Raw genomic sequence first — 20,340 nt, 5'->3', positions numbered from 1 at the left:
GACACTTTCTACCTTACACCTTCCCTGTGTCTGCCATTGCACTTCAGCAGCCCCAGAAAGACAAAGGCATTTTCTACCGACAAAACAAACCCCAGGGCTAGCCTGGCTGCTCTTCAGCGCCTTTAAAAGGAACAAACAGATGGACCCAAACTATCTCATTCGTTCCCAACACACGCTAACGTGACATGAAACGCTGCCCACTCTTTTCCTGACTGTTCCACTTCATGGTTCGCAGACCTGACTGCCCACTCCATTTGTAGCAGACTTGTGAGCGTCATGAGGTGCTGCCTGCCCCCACTGTCCCGAGATGTGAGAGAAAAGACCATAGAAAGGAGAACATATATCGGTTGTAAGGCTCCTCCCAGCTCTAGCAGGTATCTGGAGAGAGCCCATTAGAAATGTGTCAGGCCACATTTTTAAAGGGCACTCTCTCTCTATGTGCTGCCGCTTTGCATTCAGCCGGCCGTATGCGGTATATGTTTTGTTTAGCATCCAACAAGTATTTTTAACCAAGTCAGAGGACTTTGACACAATAGATTTAGATTATCAGCATACACTCAGGCGAGTAAATGTATTCTTCAGACCATATACACAGTTAGGAGAGCCACCTGCCTCCCGGAATACATTTCTTTGTACTTTATACTTTATGTAAGAGCCCGGTCGCTGCTTACCTTCGTTAATGAAGCGCTTCCCAACCATGCTCTCACGGACTCATAGAACAGAACATTACAGGGGTCAATATTATAGAAACTCAGTAGCACTCGTAATGATCCTTCAACGGATGAAAATTCAAACCTGTGACCTCTATGTTGCGTTTAGCCTTTGACGGCAGATGCCTTGACTTCCTGAGCTATGGTACATTGAGTGGTGTTCAATACAACCGTATCGGAACTTTGGGGAAACAAATCGTATTTTAACATCACTATTTCACTTCATAACTCGGATTGTGCATATTTATTTAATAGCCTGTGCTCGAAGATCACATGCAATTTGTATTGAGTCAATGAAAAATTCCTGAGGCTGACCCAATCCCCTCAAAAATGTTTTGTATCCTACACCCCTGCTGGAGAAACCTAAAAAAGGGTATTTTTAGGCGACGAAAAGCTGGCACGTTGGCACGAAAGGGCGACATGGATGTTTTTTTTAAACCAGAGAAGGACGAACGTTACCATGTTTATAGGAGGCATCAGATCAGGCTAGCTGTGATCGTAGAGCAGTGGAAAGATTAACGAGGCAAACCAAGATATAGTCGCCCATCTTCTCGATTGGTGTGAGCTACCTAGAGCTGCATGAAACGGACGCAATACTCTACAAAAATCATGCCTTACCTCTTCTGAACTCTGCCGGCGGGGCATTGCTCTGGAACGACTTTGAATGGATTCCCCTTCTGATCTACGTTGCAATAAAGACGATAGGTCCTGGCTTAGACTAACGGGAGGGGGGTGATGGTAACATTAAACACCAGAAACACCTTTCTTTCAAATAAAGAAGTCTGTGTCATATTGTTTATTATGCACATGCTCAAAGCCAAAACACAGTCTCTCGCGCATGCGCGCTGACAAGAGCGTGCGCACTAAGGAGACACTAATAAAAAGTCAGCTCACAATATAGCTGCCCGGTTCTCTTTTTAGGTCTCACCTACGTAGTGCGCATGCGCTGCGTAGGAAGGAGACCTTTATTAATTGATTCGGCTCTTCAGCCAAAAACGTGCACGTTGCATTGCCTTCAGGGGCAACGTGTGCACGTTTAGCAATGCCCTTGTGGGAGGGAGCTTTGACTAATGGTTCCTGCTCGCTCCCGCAAGGAAAACCGGCGCAGGCCCCCTCCTCTCTCCCTGCTGCCCCGCCAGGCATGCACGCGAGCTTGTTTATTTATTTGAACAAAAAGAAACTGGTAGGACTGGAGGCAAATCTTTGGGAGGAGTACATAACCTGGCTTGCTTATTATGTAACATTGTGTGTATAGAATCAGATACTGCAATCCATGTCCTTGTCTGACGATTTCTCAAAACTTATTGGTATAGACTAGAAATGTATTTCATTATTCTTAAATATGTTTTCAATGAAAGCCAACTCACCTTTGCTCACGATTTTGTAAAACAAATTACAAAGTGAGACCCCCAAAAGACTGACTTTCTATGCATATCTGCCCAGATTTCTGTTTTCAAACCCTTGGTAAAGAGCACGTTTTATTTGAGGAGACATTATTTTCTTATGAACAGGTCTTGTCAGAGCACTCAGTGTTGGAAGGTGGGAGCCTTGCAGAGCACCGAGGAACACGCTGACCCTGTCCCCTTGGAGTGACAGGTGGTGCAGTTCGAGTTCCTCAATTTCCCCCTACTACCACGGACAGAGTGATTTCGCAGTCACACACACACATACACATCACACGCTGGTGGGGCCCATAACACCAACATTCATTCTAATCAATCTATCCGTACCACTTTATTCAGAAAAAGGGGAATAAACATTTAGTTCCGAACTACACTGCTTTCCCCTTGATGGGAAAAACTCGGTAACATCACCTAACAGCAATCCCTTTCTCCTCCTCCTCCCCTCAAGGAGAACAGCTAACTTTGCTGATGAATCATTTAGTTGAATTTAGTTTAATGACTCCTTAATTCCCTAAATCAATCAATAATACATTTCAATGAAAGAACAACACCACACATGAATTCAATTAATCTTTTCTTTATCTAAATCAAATGCAGGTTAGACCTAATTAGTACATTTCATCTTTTGTCATATTTACCTATTCTGGCTACTTGTCGTTTTCTAAGTCAGAATCTGGTCCTCAGTCAAATCGTCAAAGTTCTGTTCTATCATGTAGCGTCACCGTCCTCTCCGTCAGCATAACATCAGGATACTGGATATGGTGGAGTGCGTTCAGAACGACCCTCTCTAGTCTACTAATATTTATACTAAAAATTTACATTCAAATGTTACAAACTTCTTTTCCAGAGCTTTTCATTGGTCAATTAAAGTACATCTTAGTTCATCAGAAAACATTCGATGTCGTTCCCACAGGCTAAAAGTTCCAAAACGAATGTATGGGAACGTTGGCAATTCATGGTTTAGGTTGCAACAATTTGTATTGAAGGGTTGGCTCTTCGCCTGGTACAGCCTTGATGGGCACAGCGATGACAGTTCACCGGCAGGTCGCAGCTGCTGATGTTTGCGCAGGCGCGTTTCTCCATTTCCTTCATTGATTTTACTTCGTAAAGTCTGATTCAGTCGGCGGCCATTTTACAGCAGGCCCAAATCGTCAACTTAAGCAAAGAAACATAATAACGTCATTAATACATTGAAATGATTAAACAGTGTTATTTCCCTTGCTAATACCCATATGTGTGTGCATTTATCTAGCCATATGCCACGTCCAAAGCCCTTAATACTTGTTTATTTAAGCAGAATTTACGAAAACATAACATAAGCAACGTTTATCCTATTAATATGCATACAGACTTAGTTTACATATTACCTTTAGCCATGCAAAGCAATCCCACGTATATTCTCTTGGTTAATAAGGTTCATTAGTTTTAAAATTCCACACTTCATTTATTATTATGATTAATCATTAGTCATTTTAATACAAACATATATAAATGGATTGGGTATATAAAAAGAAAACATTTTACCCGCTCCATCAATCCCCCCTTTGGTGATTTTATCACCAAAAACAAAACCCACAAAAATCAATTTATTTTTCCCTTTTATGGAAATTCGAAATGTTTTCTTGCTCAATTATAATTCTGTTTCTCCTTCATCTTCTCCTTTTGTTTTGTCACACATACTCTCCTTCCATTCTTCCAATTCTATTTCTTCAAAATCTCTTTCTTGTTTCTTTTCCTTCTTTTTGATAATTTCTCGTCTAATTTTGTTTTTATTTCTTCTATGTCTGCAACACATACATCCTAATCTAAGTATTAATAATAGGAAAATCACACACGTTAATGGAAATAATATTTTCCCTAATACAGTACTACCTAATTTACCTAAGAAAGTCTTAATAGCAGCCATCTTATTACTAATTTTAGTCCAGATACTTTCAACCTCCAGTGGTACTATTTCATCATGCAGTTCTGTAATATTTTTAATATATACCTTTAGATCTTTGCTTTCATCAGGAATGTAAGTGCAACAATGTTGAACTTTCAGCATTCCAGACTCCACCCTCTTTTGCCAATAAGATATCAAGGGCAAGTCGATTTTGCATAATCATAGCACGCATAGCACTCATTTCAGTATTTACCAAAAGAAATCCTCCAGCGGTGCTTGTTGACAAGCGATCCACTATGGTTGACAATTTCCAAATATTATTTGCATTCAAAGATATTCCCACTGCTGGTATCAAGGCTCCGAAAATATCACCTACAATTTCTAACCAAGTTTCTCTTCTACTACGCATTAATAGGTTATGTGGTCCACTATTTTCTACTCTATCCATGTGAAAAATCTTTGGGAAGACCAAGCCAACATAACATGTGCTATACCAATGGTCGGGCAACCTGTAATAAGCTTTGTTCCCACAAATGTAGTACAGTCCAGGAAAAACTGGATCTTCTCCGCCTCTAAATCCCCATCCGGATGCAATAGAATATGTATCATGACACTCACTTGTCCCTATATAATAATAATCATATTGGGATCTTTCCCTCATAATGCATAATTTGCCTTTCTGTGGTGAATCTATAGCTATTGTTGGTCTAGCTTTACCCTTTGTCTCCTTTTTCCCATCTATTTCCCAAATATTTTCCCCCACTTCATGTCCTTCTGCATTTTTATGTATTTTCAATCTCCTTTCTTCGACCATATCTAGAAATGTTTTCTCTTTTGTCTTCAAACTGCAAGTTAAATTGTTTCTAAAAATATATTCTAAGGTTAGTTCTTTAGTCTCTATAAAAATCTCACCTAGTACATTAGCGGTTTTAGCTGGATTCAATTCATTATTCATGGGCTATTGTCCAAGAATGTTATCTATATTAGACAGATTAAATTCTAATTTCCCTACTTGATAAAATATACTGGTTAAAACGCTACATGTTATTCCATAAGTTGCTGGAAGGTGATGATAAGTCACTCCTTCTGAAACAGAGGCAGGTAACTGCATACATACGTAGCAATCCCTTACGTCCATTGTTTTTACATATTCATACAATAATTTTGAAAATACATTGCTAGAAAAATCAGTTATAGACCTATCCTTGTGTATATGTTCAGTGCTTGTTTTAAATGGAACTACCTTTTGTGAATTCTTCACTACATTAGTCATATTTTCTCTATGCCCTTCTAGTGTATCTAAAGTTACTTTGAAAGAGATCAAAAGAGCGAGTACGCTCCAAAGAAGCATTAATAGTCCTGTACAACAACAACACATTTTACACCATCTTCTCATAAAGGTACATCTACTCTTATTATCATCTATGTTAGCCATCTTGTTAAATTGACCGTGTCTTTTGACTTAGCCTCTTCTACTCCGCTTCTTGTGTTTTTCCTGAAAGAGCTAGGCCCTTATCAGATTATCCTAATCCTTCAATTGCTTATTCAATCTTTTATATTTTCTACAAGGATCTTCTTGAAATCACTCAGTTTGGCATCTCATCGGTTTTCACTTCCTTCTCATCATCCACATACAGAATTTCCTGATCTTCCGCTTCTTCTCCAATATCGGATAGGATAACTCTCAGGATTTCCGCTGTTTCCTCTTCCTCCACCACTTTCAGTAAAGTCTCCTCTGGATGTCCTTGACTATCTACCTCTTCTCCTTGTTCAGGCAGTGCCACATACGTCCATTCAGGTGACTTATACTTCTGATTTGGTTTTCTCGATCGTTTGTTTCCTTCAGATACTTCTGTCTCTCCTCCTTTTTCTCTGTGCTGACTTGTTACTTCGTTCACTTGTTCAGCTTTTGAGGGTTTAACTCGTGTCAATCGATATCTCAGTCTCTTTATTTTGTTTGGCCAAAGGTCTCCTTTAGCATTTCTTCTTGTTTTGCCTTCTTTACTGTTTCTTTCCTCGATCCGAGTTCTCTTCCTCAGAACTCGGCCTTCTGGTTCACTGTCTTCAGATTCTGTCTCATTTGGCTTTTCTTTTCCACCAGCTGCTTTCTCCACCTCTTGTGTTGGCCCTACTTCTACCCCTCCTCGGGTCTCCGACACGCAATCTTTCTGCTTGCTGTTTGTCCCTTCACCTAACTCAGGGTTGGATGTCCCTACACCTCCTCAGGGGTCTTCCGCAGAAATCTGTCCCTCTCTCTCTATTTCTGTCCCTTCTTCTCCTTCAAGAATTTTCTCAGGTGGAACTTCTTCTACTCTTTCATCTGGTGTGAATGTTACTTCTGGCGAGACATTCTTTTCTTTTCTCTTCTTCTTTCTGTGCTCGCCACTGGCGTTTTGCTTGTCTCCAGAATCTGAACTATCTGAAATCTGCAATCTCTTCCTCAGAATTTCTTCTCTTGGAGTTGGAACTAGTCTTGGCTCCTTTTCCCCCCTTTCAGGATTTTCTTTTGTCTTTGTATTCTCATTGTCTGAATCAGCACTTGATTCCGAATCATCGAAATATTATTTTCCAATGCTATCTGCTGGATTTGGAACTCTCAAAGTGTGACTTGCATGTATCCAATTTTTCAGTCCAGCACACTTCACAGCAGTTGTTGTGATCAGGATAACTTGCCTTGGCCTTCCCCACCTTGGAACCAAGCAATTCCTTCTTCTGTGGACTTTTATTCTCACCCAGTCACCTGGGCTCAGGTCATGGGCTGGTTTTCTCTCAAGGGTGGTGGCGCCCGCTCCAACCTGGTGAAACACAGAATGGACTGCGTCAGCCAGGCCTTTACAGTAATCCAAAATCATGTCATCAGTTATTGTCATCAATTTGTTGACTGGAACAAATACGTGTCTCACGGCTCGTCCCATGATAATTTCGTGGGGACTCAAACCTGTAGTTCTGTCTGGAGTAGATCTGATTGTCATCAAGACTAGAGGTAAGACATCAGGCCATTTCATTCCTGTGGCTAAACACATTTTCCCTATTCTGTTTTTGATCGTACCATTCATTTGTTCAACCACACCAGAAGCCTCTGGTCGATAGGCACAATGTAGTTTTTGTTGTACACCCAATGCTTCACAAATCAATCCCATGATCTCATTGTAAAAGTGTCCTCCTCTGTCTGTTTCAATGGTCACTGGGAACCCGAATCTTGGGATGAATTCCCTCAACAAGAGCTTGGCCACTGTGATTCCATCATTTCTTCTTGTTGGGTATGCCTCCACCCACCTGGAGAACAGACAAACTACCACCAGAACATACCTCAACTTGTTATAAGGGGGCATTTCAATGAAATCTATTTGCATTCTGGTAAAAGGTCCTCCCTCTCGGCCTATTGTGCCTAGGCTCACCACTGTTTTCCTTCCAGGATTGTACTGCTGACATGTCAGGCATCTTTGACAGAGACTCTCTGCTATTAACCTGAATTTTGCATTGTACCAGGTCTGCTTAAAGGCCCTTATCATAGCATCTCTCCCTAGATATCCTTGGCCATGATACATCCGTGCCATGGTTGACATCATGCTATCAGGCATTACTGGTCTTCCATCCCGATAGACCCACACATGATCTTTCTCCCTGGGTGCACAACCTGCTTTTACCCACTGTTTCATTTCTTCATCTCCGGCTTCATCCTGCAACTGCCTCACTTCTTCCCATGTTTCCACAACGTTAGTAAACATTATGGAGCAAGAAAACATTTCCTTTTCCTTTGGCCTATTGATTGAATACTGCTTTCGGGCACAGTACTGAGCCATGTCATTGGCATATCGGTTCCCAGTAGTGATATAATCACTACCTTGACTATGAGCAGCACATTTTACCACTGACAGTTCTTTTGGCAACTGTATTGCTTCAAGCAATTTTCCAACCACTTCTTCATTCTTTATAGGAGTTCCACTTGAGGTCAGGAAACCTCTCTGCAGCCAAAGTTGGCCAAAATCGTGGACAACTCCAAAGCCATACTGGCTGTCAGTTATCACAGTCACTCTCACATTCTTCTCAATTTTGCATGCCCTTGTCAATGCCACTAGTTCTGCTACTTGAGCGGATTTAACTCCTTTCAAGTGTGATGCTTCTATGACTGCAGCAACTGTGCATATTGCATAGGCTGCACTCAACAATCCTTCATCTGTTCTCAAGCACGATCCATCCACAAACAACACATAATCACTTTCTGGCAATGGTAAATCTTTTATGTCTGGTCGAGGTTTCGTGCAAAAGTCAAGCACATCCAAGCAATCATGATCAACATCATCTCTTACCTCCACTCTCTCTGCATCTGGCAAAAGTGTAGCTGGATTCACATTCACATATCTTTCCAGACTCACATTGGTTGCACCTAGAATGACCTTCTCATACTTAGTCAGCCGACTATGTGACATGAACTGTGTTCGGCTCCTTGTTAAAAGGATCGCCACATTTTAAGGTACAAACACTCTTACTGGATATCCCATCACAATGCCTTCACTCTGCTCTAGGCTTCGGCAGGTAGCAGCTACTGCTTTCAGACATCCTGGCAAACCTACCTCCACTGGATCTAACATTGACGAAAAATATGCAACTGGTCTCCTCTGTCTTCCATGTTTCTGTATTAACACTGAGAGTGCACATCCATTTCTCTCACTGCAGTTCAATTCAAATTCTTTCTCATAGTCTGGCATCCCCAGAGCTGGGGCTTCGCAAAGGCTGTTTTTAATTGTCTGAATGCTGCCAATTCTTCTTTGTTCAATTCAAGGGGGTCTTTAACCTCACTTTTCGTCAATTTTACCAATGGTTTGGCAATCAGGGAAAAGTTACTTATCCACTGACGACAGTAGCCAACCATCCCTAGGAACATTCTCACTTCTCTTTGAGTCATTGGGGTTCTCATTCCTCTAATAATTCTGATTCTGTCTACAGCTACTTTTCTCAGCCCTTTTTCAATGTTATGTCCCAAATATTGTACTTCTTTTTTACAGAATTGTAATTTTGTCGGAGATACTTTTAGTCCTCCATCTGCCAAATGATTCAGCAAAGCTATTGTGTCCGTTTCACAAGCTTCGCGTGTTTTTGACGCCACCAATAGGTCATCAATGTACTGAACCAAAACTAAATTTTCAGGCATGGTTAGACTTTCCAGAGATTTCTTTAGCAACTGATTGAAAATTGAGAGGCTCTCTGTGTACCCCTATGGGATTCGGCACCATGCCAAAATACGCTCTCGAAACCGAAATGCAAAAATCGGCTGGCTGTCATGATGCAACGGAATGGAAAAGAAAGCATGACACAAATCAATTACTGTGTACCATTCTGCATCATGGGGAATCTGATACAAAATCACTGATGGATTTGGAACAATGGGACAACATGACACAACAATTTTGTTAATCTTTCTCAAATCCTGCACAATCCTGAACTTCCCATTGGGCTTTTTCAGTCCCATTATAGGTGAGTTACATGGACTGCTCATTATCTCCCTCAACACTCCTTGTTGAATCATTTTCTCAATTAAAGGTGTCACTCCCTCAATTATTTCAGGTGTCAGTCTATATTGTGGAATGTTTGGATAAAGTACTACTTCTTTTAGTGTAATTTTTACTGGATCTATATTTCTCATAAGGCCTACATCTTCTCCAGTAAAATCCCAGACTCCTGCCTTCACTGACTGCTTCAATTCTTTGGGTAATTCATCTGGGTTAAATACTGCATAAGTTCCTGTAATTCCATTTTCTTTATTAGCTATTGTCATTTTATACAGTACATCCTCATCTGGTGTCTCAAAAGCTATTCCATCTGGAGTACAGAATATAGTGCAATTCATTTTGCACAGAAGATCCCTTCCTAACAAATTCACAGGACTGGTATCGCACACCACAAATCGGTGCATGTATGTGAATTTTATTATTTTAACCTTTACCGGTTTGGTAAGGTAGGTCCTAATCTGGGTGTTTGACACACCAACTACTTGGATTGTTTCATCCGAGAGAGGAAGATTCTTCACATCTGCTGACCTGACAGTAGATCGCGTAGCTCCAGTATCTACTAGAAAAGTAATGTTTTCATCATTAACTTTCCCATCCACAAATGGTCCTGTCTGATCTATTTCTAGAGTTGCGCCAAGTACGCACTCTTCTTCCTCTCTTCGGCACCGTCAATAATTCTCTTCTGACTCACTCTCGTCATTTCGCAGCCAATATTGTGAAACAGCGCTCGCGCATTGCGGTTTGTTTACCTTTTCTTCATTGTAGAATCCCACTTCCTTGCTATATATCTGGGTATTCCTGCTTTGCGGTAATGGCGGTTTTGGCACCTGATTCTGTGGATTAACAGCCTTATGCTGTTGCTGTGGTGGGCCACTCACCTCACACTGCACCTGTGGATTCAATGATGGATTTTCATTATTAGTACTTGGTGGATACTTACACTCGGATTTCCAATGCCCTAACCTTCCGCAATTGTGGCATGGAAACTTCTTTTTAGCTTCTTCTATATTACCCTTCCCCTTTCCTGGGCCAAATCTCGGTTTGATGCCTGGGTTATTGGCTTGTTCGACCAGCTGAGCTTCCTGTCTTTCTGCGACTTTCACTTGAGCCCACATTGCCTTTTATTTTAGTTTTCGCTGCTTTGCCTAAATCTCATCGCTAAAGTATTTGGCATGTCTTAGAATCTCGTCAATTTTCTTGCTTTGCCAATCTACAGTGTGCTGCTTGATCATTTCACCAATTTCGGGACGTAAACCATACACAAATCTGTACACAATATGACTTAGATCCTTTTCTCCCAGATTTTCATCTCCACTAAACTGTTTGAAAGCTAGTATTAGCCTTTCACAGTAAGCATGAACTGATTCTTTCACTTCCTGATGTGTTCGATCTATTTGACCCCAATCTGTTTCTTTGGGAGGCACTTTGTTTTTCAAAAATACCATAACTTGTTCATATTTCTTCATTACCTCAGGGTCTGGTGCTCCTGTTTTGGGATCTCTCCGGTATTCTTTAGCTGGCCAATCTATGACTATTTTGCATTCTGCCCATAAGTCTGCTGGCACTATTATATCAAAGAAGCTATTTAGATCAATCCACAGTACTTTTGACAACTTAACAAATCTGTCTACCTGTCTGTACCACTCGACGGGCTTTTCTCGCAATTGAGGGAAGTCATTTGTAAATGACAAAATGTCCTGTCTTGTCCATGGGACATGCACATATCCCCCTCCTGGAATCTCTCTCATAGGAAATTCTGTCACTACCTTTTCCTTTTCTCTCACTGGAAATGCTGAGAAAGTTCTGTCTGAGGTATCATCCCGCTTTCTATACCACCTGCTTTTCCATTTGTCCACATCCCCCCATTTCCTCAACAATGTGATTATGTCCTTAATCTGCCCTATTCGTCCTGCAGTGTTCAGATTTTCAATATCCTTTTCCGTGAAATCCACTCAGTAAGGCTTCTGTAAAGCTTTTACCTTGTCCATGTCAATTCCCATTTCACTTGCTAACCTGTCATGTAAATTCTTTGCTCTCCAAGTGACACTCTTACATAAGAACAACAGCTCCTCATCCTGGTAATTTTTTAGCTTTTCTGTGGGGATTGTCCCTACTATTAATTCTTCTAACACCATGCGTAATTTTGCCACATCAATGGTTTGGGATTCTTTCTCTTTACCTTGCAAACCCTTCAGCCATTCGCTCAATTCGTCTGTAGTTATACCTACTGATGTTTCTACATTCCCTGGTTCTGTCATTCTCTGTGGTTCTAATATTGGTCCCCCTACCATTCTGCTTCTTTCTACAGTATCAGGATTATAAAATGGGTTATTTGACACATGTAGTTCACCTTCACTCATGGTGTGTCTCCAAGGATTCTCTTTTGCTCTCATTAGGGGTTGTTCCGCTTGTCTATTGCTCACATACGGAACTGTTAGACCATGCTCACTTTCTTTCTGCTTCTCAAAAATGGGCATAACTGGACCTATGGTTACAGGGACTGTACCTGCTTCTATATTTTTAGTCAATTCTCTTATTTTCTCTGTCAGTTCTAACGTGGTTTTTGCTAATTCCCTCGAATTTTCACTCTCAACCTTATTTTCCATCTCTCTTTCCCTAAGAGAATTCCTTCTCTTTACCTCTGGAGTCGTAACTTCTGTCTTGATGATTCGCAGAGTTTCCCTCACTGGAGTATCTGAGGTCAGCGTCTCTGATTCCTGTATGTACGGAGGTGGGCTTTTGTAAAACATATCATCTAGGACAGCATCCTCTATCTCATTTGCTCCATACCTTCTAGGTTCTACTTTATGCCTTTTCTCTATACATTTCCTTCCTTCACTTTCCCCTGCAGTTCTTACGGGAAACAGTCCTTCAGTCATACTTGCGTCTCGCCACCTTCTCATTCGATCACAATGAGTTTCGCGATCATTTGGCCGTCCGAACATATATCTATATCTACTGCCATTTCTCTGTTTTTCTCGATCATGCATTTCGTCTTCCCACTCAGTCAAAGCCTCGAACTGTGTTGGTCTAGGTCACGGATCTAAGCCCATCATTCTCTCCCGCAAGTTTCTTAAAATTGCCAAATTAAATGAACCATTTTCTGGAAACGCTAAAACTCCGTCTTCCTTTGTATACTTCGCCCGATTGTCTAACCAAATGCAAGTATGGTATCCATATTTCGCAACCATAAAGGATGCAGGTGTTTTTGTCGGAGGAAGTAACTGTCCTTCCCTAGTCACAATATCTTTGTCTTTCACAAACCATCCTTTTATTTTACTAATCAAGGATTTTTTCTTTTTCTCGGGTGAATGATAATACATCTTCCTTTCTCTCGTGAACCCTTTAGTCTTCTCTTCAACTGTACGATCTTTTAGTCCAATAGCAACGCGACTCTCACTCACGCACCAATCCTGGCACGTCTACGTCACTGTCACAATCTCAAATCCCTGCGCGACTCACACTAACGCACCAATCCTGGAGCGTCTACGTCACCCTGTACTTCTCCAATCCTAGCGCGGCTTCTCACTGACGTACCAATCCAGAGCGTTTTACACCTCCGACTAACTGTCCAATCCCAGCGCGGTCTTTCTGACGTCAACAGTCGCTGCAGCGGCTCCTGCTCCTGACTCCTGTCTCCAGTCTATCCCTCCTTTACGAAACTACTCGGTAGACTTTGTTTCAATTTTACAATACTGTTAGTTACAACATATAAACATCTCCATTGTCTGCTTCGCTAACCACAGAATAGCAAAAGACCTTTCCCACGAGAATCCTGTTTTCCCCAAGAGCAGCGCTTACCTCTGCCCTACCACAGAATTGTTACTTCCGTTGATAAAGTAGCACATTCCTCTACTTCACCCTTCTACCAAGCATCAATTAACTGTTTCTCCAGATTTAAAACACATGGTTGGAAACGCAATGCTCCTGAGAAATAAAACCAGAGTTTCACATTGAACCCGAATGCAATTTCATTCACGCACTTTTAAACAAGAAAATGTAGTTCATTCACACAGAATCCCGTCTTTTCCGAGAACAGCGAACAGTCTGTCCTACTACGGATTTATAACACACGTTCACAAAGCAGCGCTTACCTCTACTTTGTCCTTCTAACAAGCTCAGAGACCACCTGCTACCTTTTTAGTGATAAGCGTTATCGGTATGCCAATTGGTTTCCTGGTACCGAAGACCAAAATTTCACAGGTAACCCTTTGCTATCATTCACACTTCTCTCACGCAGAAAATATCACTAATGGTAACACTCAGCGATGCTACCGAATCGAACCCAGACAATGCGCCGTGCAACTTCAATTGTCACACGTTTTTCCCGTGTACCTACGGGTAACTACAATCCCGTCTTTCCCGAGAGCAGCGCTTACCTCTGCTCTGCTACGGATCTGTTACCAATTCTTGACTTCCTACATCCCAGAAGCCGTACAGACAACATAAAACTCAATATGACTTTAACATATAGTGTTAGTACATATATCAATACCAATCAATAATCGATAAGCTATATACATGCCAAATCATTAAACCAAAACAATAAAAACCATCTCTAGCTACCAGAAAAACTGGTGCAGTTCGAGTTCCTCAATTTCCCCCTACTACCACGGACAGAGTGATTTTGCAGTCACACACACACATACACATCACACGCTGGTGGGGCCCATAACACCAACATTCATTCTAATCAATCTATCCATACCACTTTATTCAGAAAAAGGGGAATAAACATTTAGTTCCGAACTACACTGCTTTCCCCTTGATGGGAAAAACTCGTTATCATCACCTAACAGCAATCCGTTTCTCCTCCTCCTCCCATCAAGGAGAACAGCTAACTTTGCTGTTGAATCATTTAGTTGAATGCGCGCTGACAAGAGCGTGCGCACTAGGGAGACACTAATAAAAAGTCAGCTCACAGTATAGCTGCCCGGTTCTCTTTTTAGGTCTCACCTACGTAGTGCGCATGCGCTGCGTAGGAAGGAGACCTTTATTAATTGATTCGGCTTTTCAGCCAAAAACGTGCACGTTGCATTGCCTTCAGGGGCAACGCGTGCACGTTTAGCAATGCCCTTGTGGGAGGGAGCTTTGACTAATGGTTCCTGCTCGCTCCCGCAAGGAAAACCGGCGCAGGCCCCCTCCTCTCTCCCTGCTGCCCCGCCAGGCATGCACGCGAGCTTGTTTATTTATTTGAACAAAAAGAAACTGGTAGGACTGGAGGCAAATCTTTGGGAGGAGTACATAACCTGGCTTGCTTATTATGTAACATTGTGTGTATATAATCAGATACTGCAATCCATGTCCTTGTCTGATGATTTCTCAAAACTTATTGGTATAGACTAGAAATGTATTTCATTATTCTTAAATATGTTTTCAATGAAAGCCAACTCACCTTTGCTCACGATTTTGTAAAACAAATTACAAAGTGAGACCCCCAAAAGACTGACTTTCTATGCATATCTGCCCGGGTTTAACTCGTGTCAATCGATATCTCAGTCTCTTTATTTTGTTTGGCCAAAGGTCTCCTTTAGCATTTCTTCTTGTTTTGCCTTCTTTACTGTTTCTTTCCTCGATCCAAGTTCTCTTCCTCAGAACTCGGCCTTCTGGTTCACTGTCTTCAGATTCTGTCTCATTTGGCTTTTCTTTTCCACCAGCTGCTTTCTCCACCTCTTGTGTTGGCCCTACTTCTACCCCTCCTCGGGTCTCCGACACGCAATCTTTCTGCTTGCTGTTTGTCCCTTCACCTAACTCAGGGTTGGATGTCCCTACACCTCCTCAGGGGTCTTCCGCAGAAATCTGTCCCTCTCTCTCTATTTCTGTCCCTTCTTCTCCTTCAAGAATTTTCTCAGGTGGAACTTCTTCTACTCTTTCATCTGGTGTGAATGTTACTTCTGGCGAGACATTCTTTTCTTTTCTCTTCTTCTTTCTGTGCTCGCCACTGGCGTTTTGCTTGTCTCCAGAATCTGAACTATCTGAAATCTGCAATCTCTTCCTCAGAATTTCTTCTCTTGGAGTTGGAACTAGTCTTGGCTCCTTTTCCCCCCTTTCAGGATTTTCTTTTGTCTTTGTATTCTCATTGTCTGAATCAGCACTTGATTCCGAATCATCGAAATATTATTTTCCAATGCTATCTGCTGGATTTGGAACTCTCAAAGTGTGACTTGCATGTATCCAATTTTTCAGTCCAGCACACTTCACAGCAGTTGTTGTGATCAGGATAACTTGCCTTGGCCTTCCCCACCTTGGAACCAAGCAATTCCTTCTTCTGTGGACTTTTATTCTCACCCAGTCACCTGGGCTCAGGTCATGGGCTGGTTTTCTCTCAAGGGTGGTGGCGCCCGCTCCAACCTGGTGAAACACAGAATGGACTGCGTCAGCCAGGCCTTTACAGTAATCCAAAATCATGTCATCAGTTATTGTCATCAATTTGTTGACTGGAACAAATACGTGTCTCACGGCTCGTCCCATGATAATTTCGTGGGGACTCAAACCTGTAGTTCTGTCTGGAGTAGATCTGATTGTCATCAAGACTAGAGGTAAGATATCAGGCCATTTCATTCCTGTGGCTAAACACATTTTCCCTATTCTGTTTTTGATCGTACCATTCATTTGTTCAACCACACCAGAAGCCTCTGGTCGATAGGCACAATGTAGTTTTTGTTGTACACCCAATGCTTCACAAATCAATCCCATGATCTCATTGTAAAAGTGTCCTCCTCTGTCTGTTTCAATGGTCACTGGGAACCCGAATCTTGGGATGAATTCCCTCAACAAGAGCTTGGCCACTGTGATTCCATCATTTCTTCTTGTTGGGTATGCCTCCACCCACCTGGAGAACAGACAAACTACCACCAGAACATACCTCAACTTGTTATAAGGGGGCATTTCAATGAAATCTATTTGCATTCTGGTAAAAGGTCCTCCCTCTCGGCCTATTGTGCCTAGGCTCACCACTGTTTTCCTTCCAGGATTGTACTGCTGACATGTCAGGCATCTTTGACAGAGACTCTCTGCTATTAACCTGAATTTTGCATTGTACCAGGTCTGCTTAAAGGCCCTTATCATAGCATCTCTCCCTAGATATCCTTGGCCATGATACATCCGTGCCATGGTTGACATCATGCTATCAGGCATTACTGGTCTTCCATCCCGATAGACCCACACATGATCTTTCTCCCTGGGTGCACAACCTGCTTTTACCCACTGTTTCATTTCTTCATCTCCGGCTTCATCCTGCAACTGCCTCACTTCTTCCCATGTTTCCACAACGTTAGTAAACATTATGGAGCAAGAAAACATTTCCTTTTCCTTTGCCCTATTGATTGAATACTGCTTTCGGGCACAGTACTGAGCCATGTCATTGGCATATCGGTTCCCAGTAGTGATATAATCACTACCTTGACTATGAGCAGCACATTTTACCACTGACAGTTCTTTTGGCAACTGTATTGCTTCAAGCAATTTTCCAACCACTTCTTCATTCTTTATAGGAGTTCCACTTGAGGTCAGGAAACCTCTCTGCAGCCAAAGTTGGCCAAAATCGTGGACAACTCCAAAGCCATACTGGCTGTCAGTTATCACAGTCACTCTCACATTCTTCTCAATTTTGCATGCCCATGTCAATGCCACTAGTTCTGCTACTTGAGCGGATTTAACTCCTTTCAAGTGTGATGCTTCTATGACTGCAGCAACTGTGCATATTGCATAGGCTGCACTCAACAATCCTTCATCTGTTCTCAAGCACGATCCATCCACAAACAACACATAATCACTTTCTGGCAATGGTAAATCTTTTATGTCTGGTCGAGGTTTCGTGCAAAAGTCAAGCACATCCAAGCAATCATGATCAACATCATCTCTTACCTCCACTCTCTCTGCATCTGGCAAAAGTGTAGCTGGATTCACATTCACATATCTTTCCAGACTCACATTGGTTGCACCTAGAATGACCTTCTCATACTTAGTCAGCCGACTATGTGACATGAACTGTGTTCGGCTCCTTGTTAAAAGGATCGCCACATTTTAAGGTACAAACACTCTTACTGGATATCCCATCACAATGCCTTCACTCTGCTCTAGGCTTCGGCAGGTAGCAGCTACTGCTTTCAGACATCCTGGCAAACCTACCTCCACTGGATCTAACATTGACGAAAAATATGCAACTGGTCTCCTCTGTCTTCCATGTTTCTGTATTAACACTGAGAGTGCACATCCATTTCTCTCACTGCAGTTCAATTCAAATTCTTTCTCATAGTCTGGCATCCCCAGAGCTGGGGCTTCGCAAAGGCTGTTTTTAATTGTCTGAATGCTGCCAATTCTTCTTTGTTCAATTCAAGGGGGTCTTTAACCTCACTTTTCGTCAATTTTACCAATGGTTTGGCAATCAGGGAAAAGTTACTTATCCACTGACGACAGTAGCCAACCATCCCTAGGAACATTCTCACTTCTCTTTGAGTCATTGGGGTTCTCATTCCTCTAATAATTCTGATTCTGTCTACAGCTACTTTTCTCAGCCCTTTTTCAATGTTATGTCCCAAATATTGTACTTCTTTTTTACAGAATTGTAATTTTGTCGGAGATACTTTTAGTCCTCCATCTGCCAAATGATTCAGCAAAGCTATTGTGTCCGTTTCACAAGCTTCGCGTGTTTTTGACGCCACCAATAGGTCATCAATGTACTGAACCAAAACTAAATTTTCAGGCATGGTTAGACTTTCCAGAGATTTCTTTAGCAACTGATTGAAAATTGAGAGGCTCTCTGTGTACCCCTATGGGATTCGGCACCATGCCAAAATACGCTCTTGAAACCGAAATGCAAAAATCAGCTGGCTGTCATGATGCAACGGAATGGAAAAGAAAGCATGACACAAATCAATTACTGTGTACCATTCTGCATCATGGAGAATCTGATACAAAATCACTGATGGATTTGGAACAATGGGACAACATGACACAACAATTTTGTTAATCTTTCTCAAATCCTGCACAATCCTGAACTTCCCATTGGGCTTTTTCAGTCCCATTATAGGTGAGTTACATGGACTGCTCATTATCTCCCTCAACACTCCTTGTTGAATCATTTTCTCAATTAAAGGTGTCACTCCCTCAATTATTTCAGGTGTCAGTCTATATTGTGGAATGTTTGGATAAAGTACTACTTCTTTTAGTGTAATTTTTACTGGATCTATATTTCTCATAAGGCCTACATCTTCTCCAGTAAAATCCCAGACTCCTGCCTTCACTGACTGCTTCAATTCTTTGGGTAATTCATCTGGGTTAAATACTGCATAAGTTCCTGTAATTCCATTTTCTTTATTAGCTATTGTCATTTTATACAGTACATCCTCATCTGGTGTCTCAAAAGCTATTCCATCTGGAGTACAGAATATAGTGCAATTCATTTTGCACAGAAGATCCCTTCCTAACAAATTCACAGGACTGGTATCGCACACCACAAATCGGTGCATGTATGTGAATTTTATTATTTTAACCTTTACCGGTTTGGTAAGGTAGGTCCTAATCTGGGTGTTTGACACACCAACTACTTGGATTGTTTCATCCGAGAGAGGAAGATTCTTCACATCTGCTGACCTGACAGTAGATCGCGTAGCTCCAGTATCTACTAGAAAAGTAATGTTTTCATCATTAACTTTCCCATCCACAAATGGTCCTGTCTGATCTATTTCTAGAGTTGCGCCAAGTACGCACTCTTCTTCCTCTCTTCGGCACCGTCAATAATTCTCTTCTGACTCACTCTCGTCATTTCGCAGCCAATATTGTGAAACAGCGCTCGCGCATTGCGGTTTGTTTACCTTTTCTTCATTGTAGAATCCCACTTCCTTGCTATATATCTGGGTATTCCTGCTTTTGCGGTAATGGCGGTTTTGGCACCTGATTCTGTGGATTAACAGCCTTATGCTGTTGCTGTGGTGGGCCACTCACCTCACACTGCACCTGTGGATTCAATGATGGATTTTCATTATTAGTACTTGGTGGATACTTACACTCGGATTTCCAATGCCCTAACCTTCCGCAATTGTGGCATGGAAACTTCTTTTTAGCTTCTTCTATATTACCCTTCCCCTTTCCTGGGCCAAATCTCGGTTTGATGCCTGGGTTATTGGCTTGTTCGACCAGCTGAGCTTCCTGTCTTTCTGCGACTTTCACTTGAGCCCACATTGCCTTTTCTTTTAGTTTTCGCTGCTTTGCCTAAATCTCATCGCTAAAGTATTTGGCATGTCTTAGAATCTCGTCAATTTTCTTGCTTTGCCAATCTACAGTGTGCTGCTTGATCATTTCACCAATTTCGGGACGTAAACCATACACAAATCTGTACACAATATGACTTAGATCCTTTTCTCCCAGATTTTCATCTCCACTAAACTGTTTGAAAGCTAGTATTAGCCTTTCACAGTAAGCATGAACTGATTCTTTCACTTCCTGATGTGTTCGATCTATTTGACCCCAATCTGTTTCTTTGGGAGGCACTTTGTTTTTCAAAAATACCATAACTTGTTCATATTTCTTCATTACCTCAGGGTCTGGTGCTCCTGTTTTGGGATCTCTCCGGTATTCTTTAGCTGGCCAATCTATGACTATTTTGCATTCTGCCCATAAGTCTGCTGGCACTATTATATCAAAGAAGCTATTTAGATCAATCCACAGTACTTTTGACAACTTAACAAATCTGTCTACCTGTCTGTACCACTCGACGGGCTTTTCTCGCAATTGAGGGAAGTCATTTGTAAATGACAAAATGTCCTGTCTTGTCCATGGGACATGCACATATCCCCCTCCTGGAATCTCTCTCATAGGAAATTCTGTCACTA

General features: G+C 41.8%; 1 protein-coding gene across 3 annotated transcripts in view; it reads right to left on the bottom strand.

The window, feature by feature from the left end:
- LOC146821046 (uncharacterized) overlaps positions 1–1,533 on the bottom strand; it is a 326,636-nt gene extending 325,103 nt beyond the window's left edge. For 2 of the 3 annotated variants that reach the window (XM_085611980.1, XM_085611982.1), the window contains exon 1: positions 1,329–1,502. In XM_085611980.1, coding sequence (XP_085468106.1) covers positions 1,329–1,355 — 27 coding nt within the window. In that variant the 5' untranslated portion in view covers positions 1,356–1,502. Of the gene's footprint in view, positions 1–1,328 lie in introns of all 3 variants that reach the window. The other variant, XM_085611981.1, reaches the window with a different exon arrangement.
- Between the last annotated feature and the right edge of the window lie 18,807 nt (positions 1,534–20,340).

Source organism: Triturus cristatus, chromosome 6 (genome assembly GCF_964204655.1).
Source record: "Triturus cristatus chromosome 6, aTriCri1.1, whole genome shotgun sequence".
NCBI classification, from domain to species: domain Eukaryota; kingdom Metazoa; phylum Chordata; class Amphibia; order Caudata; family Salamandridae; genus Triturus; species Triturus cristatus.
This window is presented reverse-complemented; position numbering and strand designations above follow the sequence as displayed.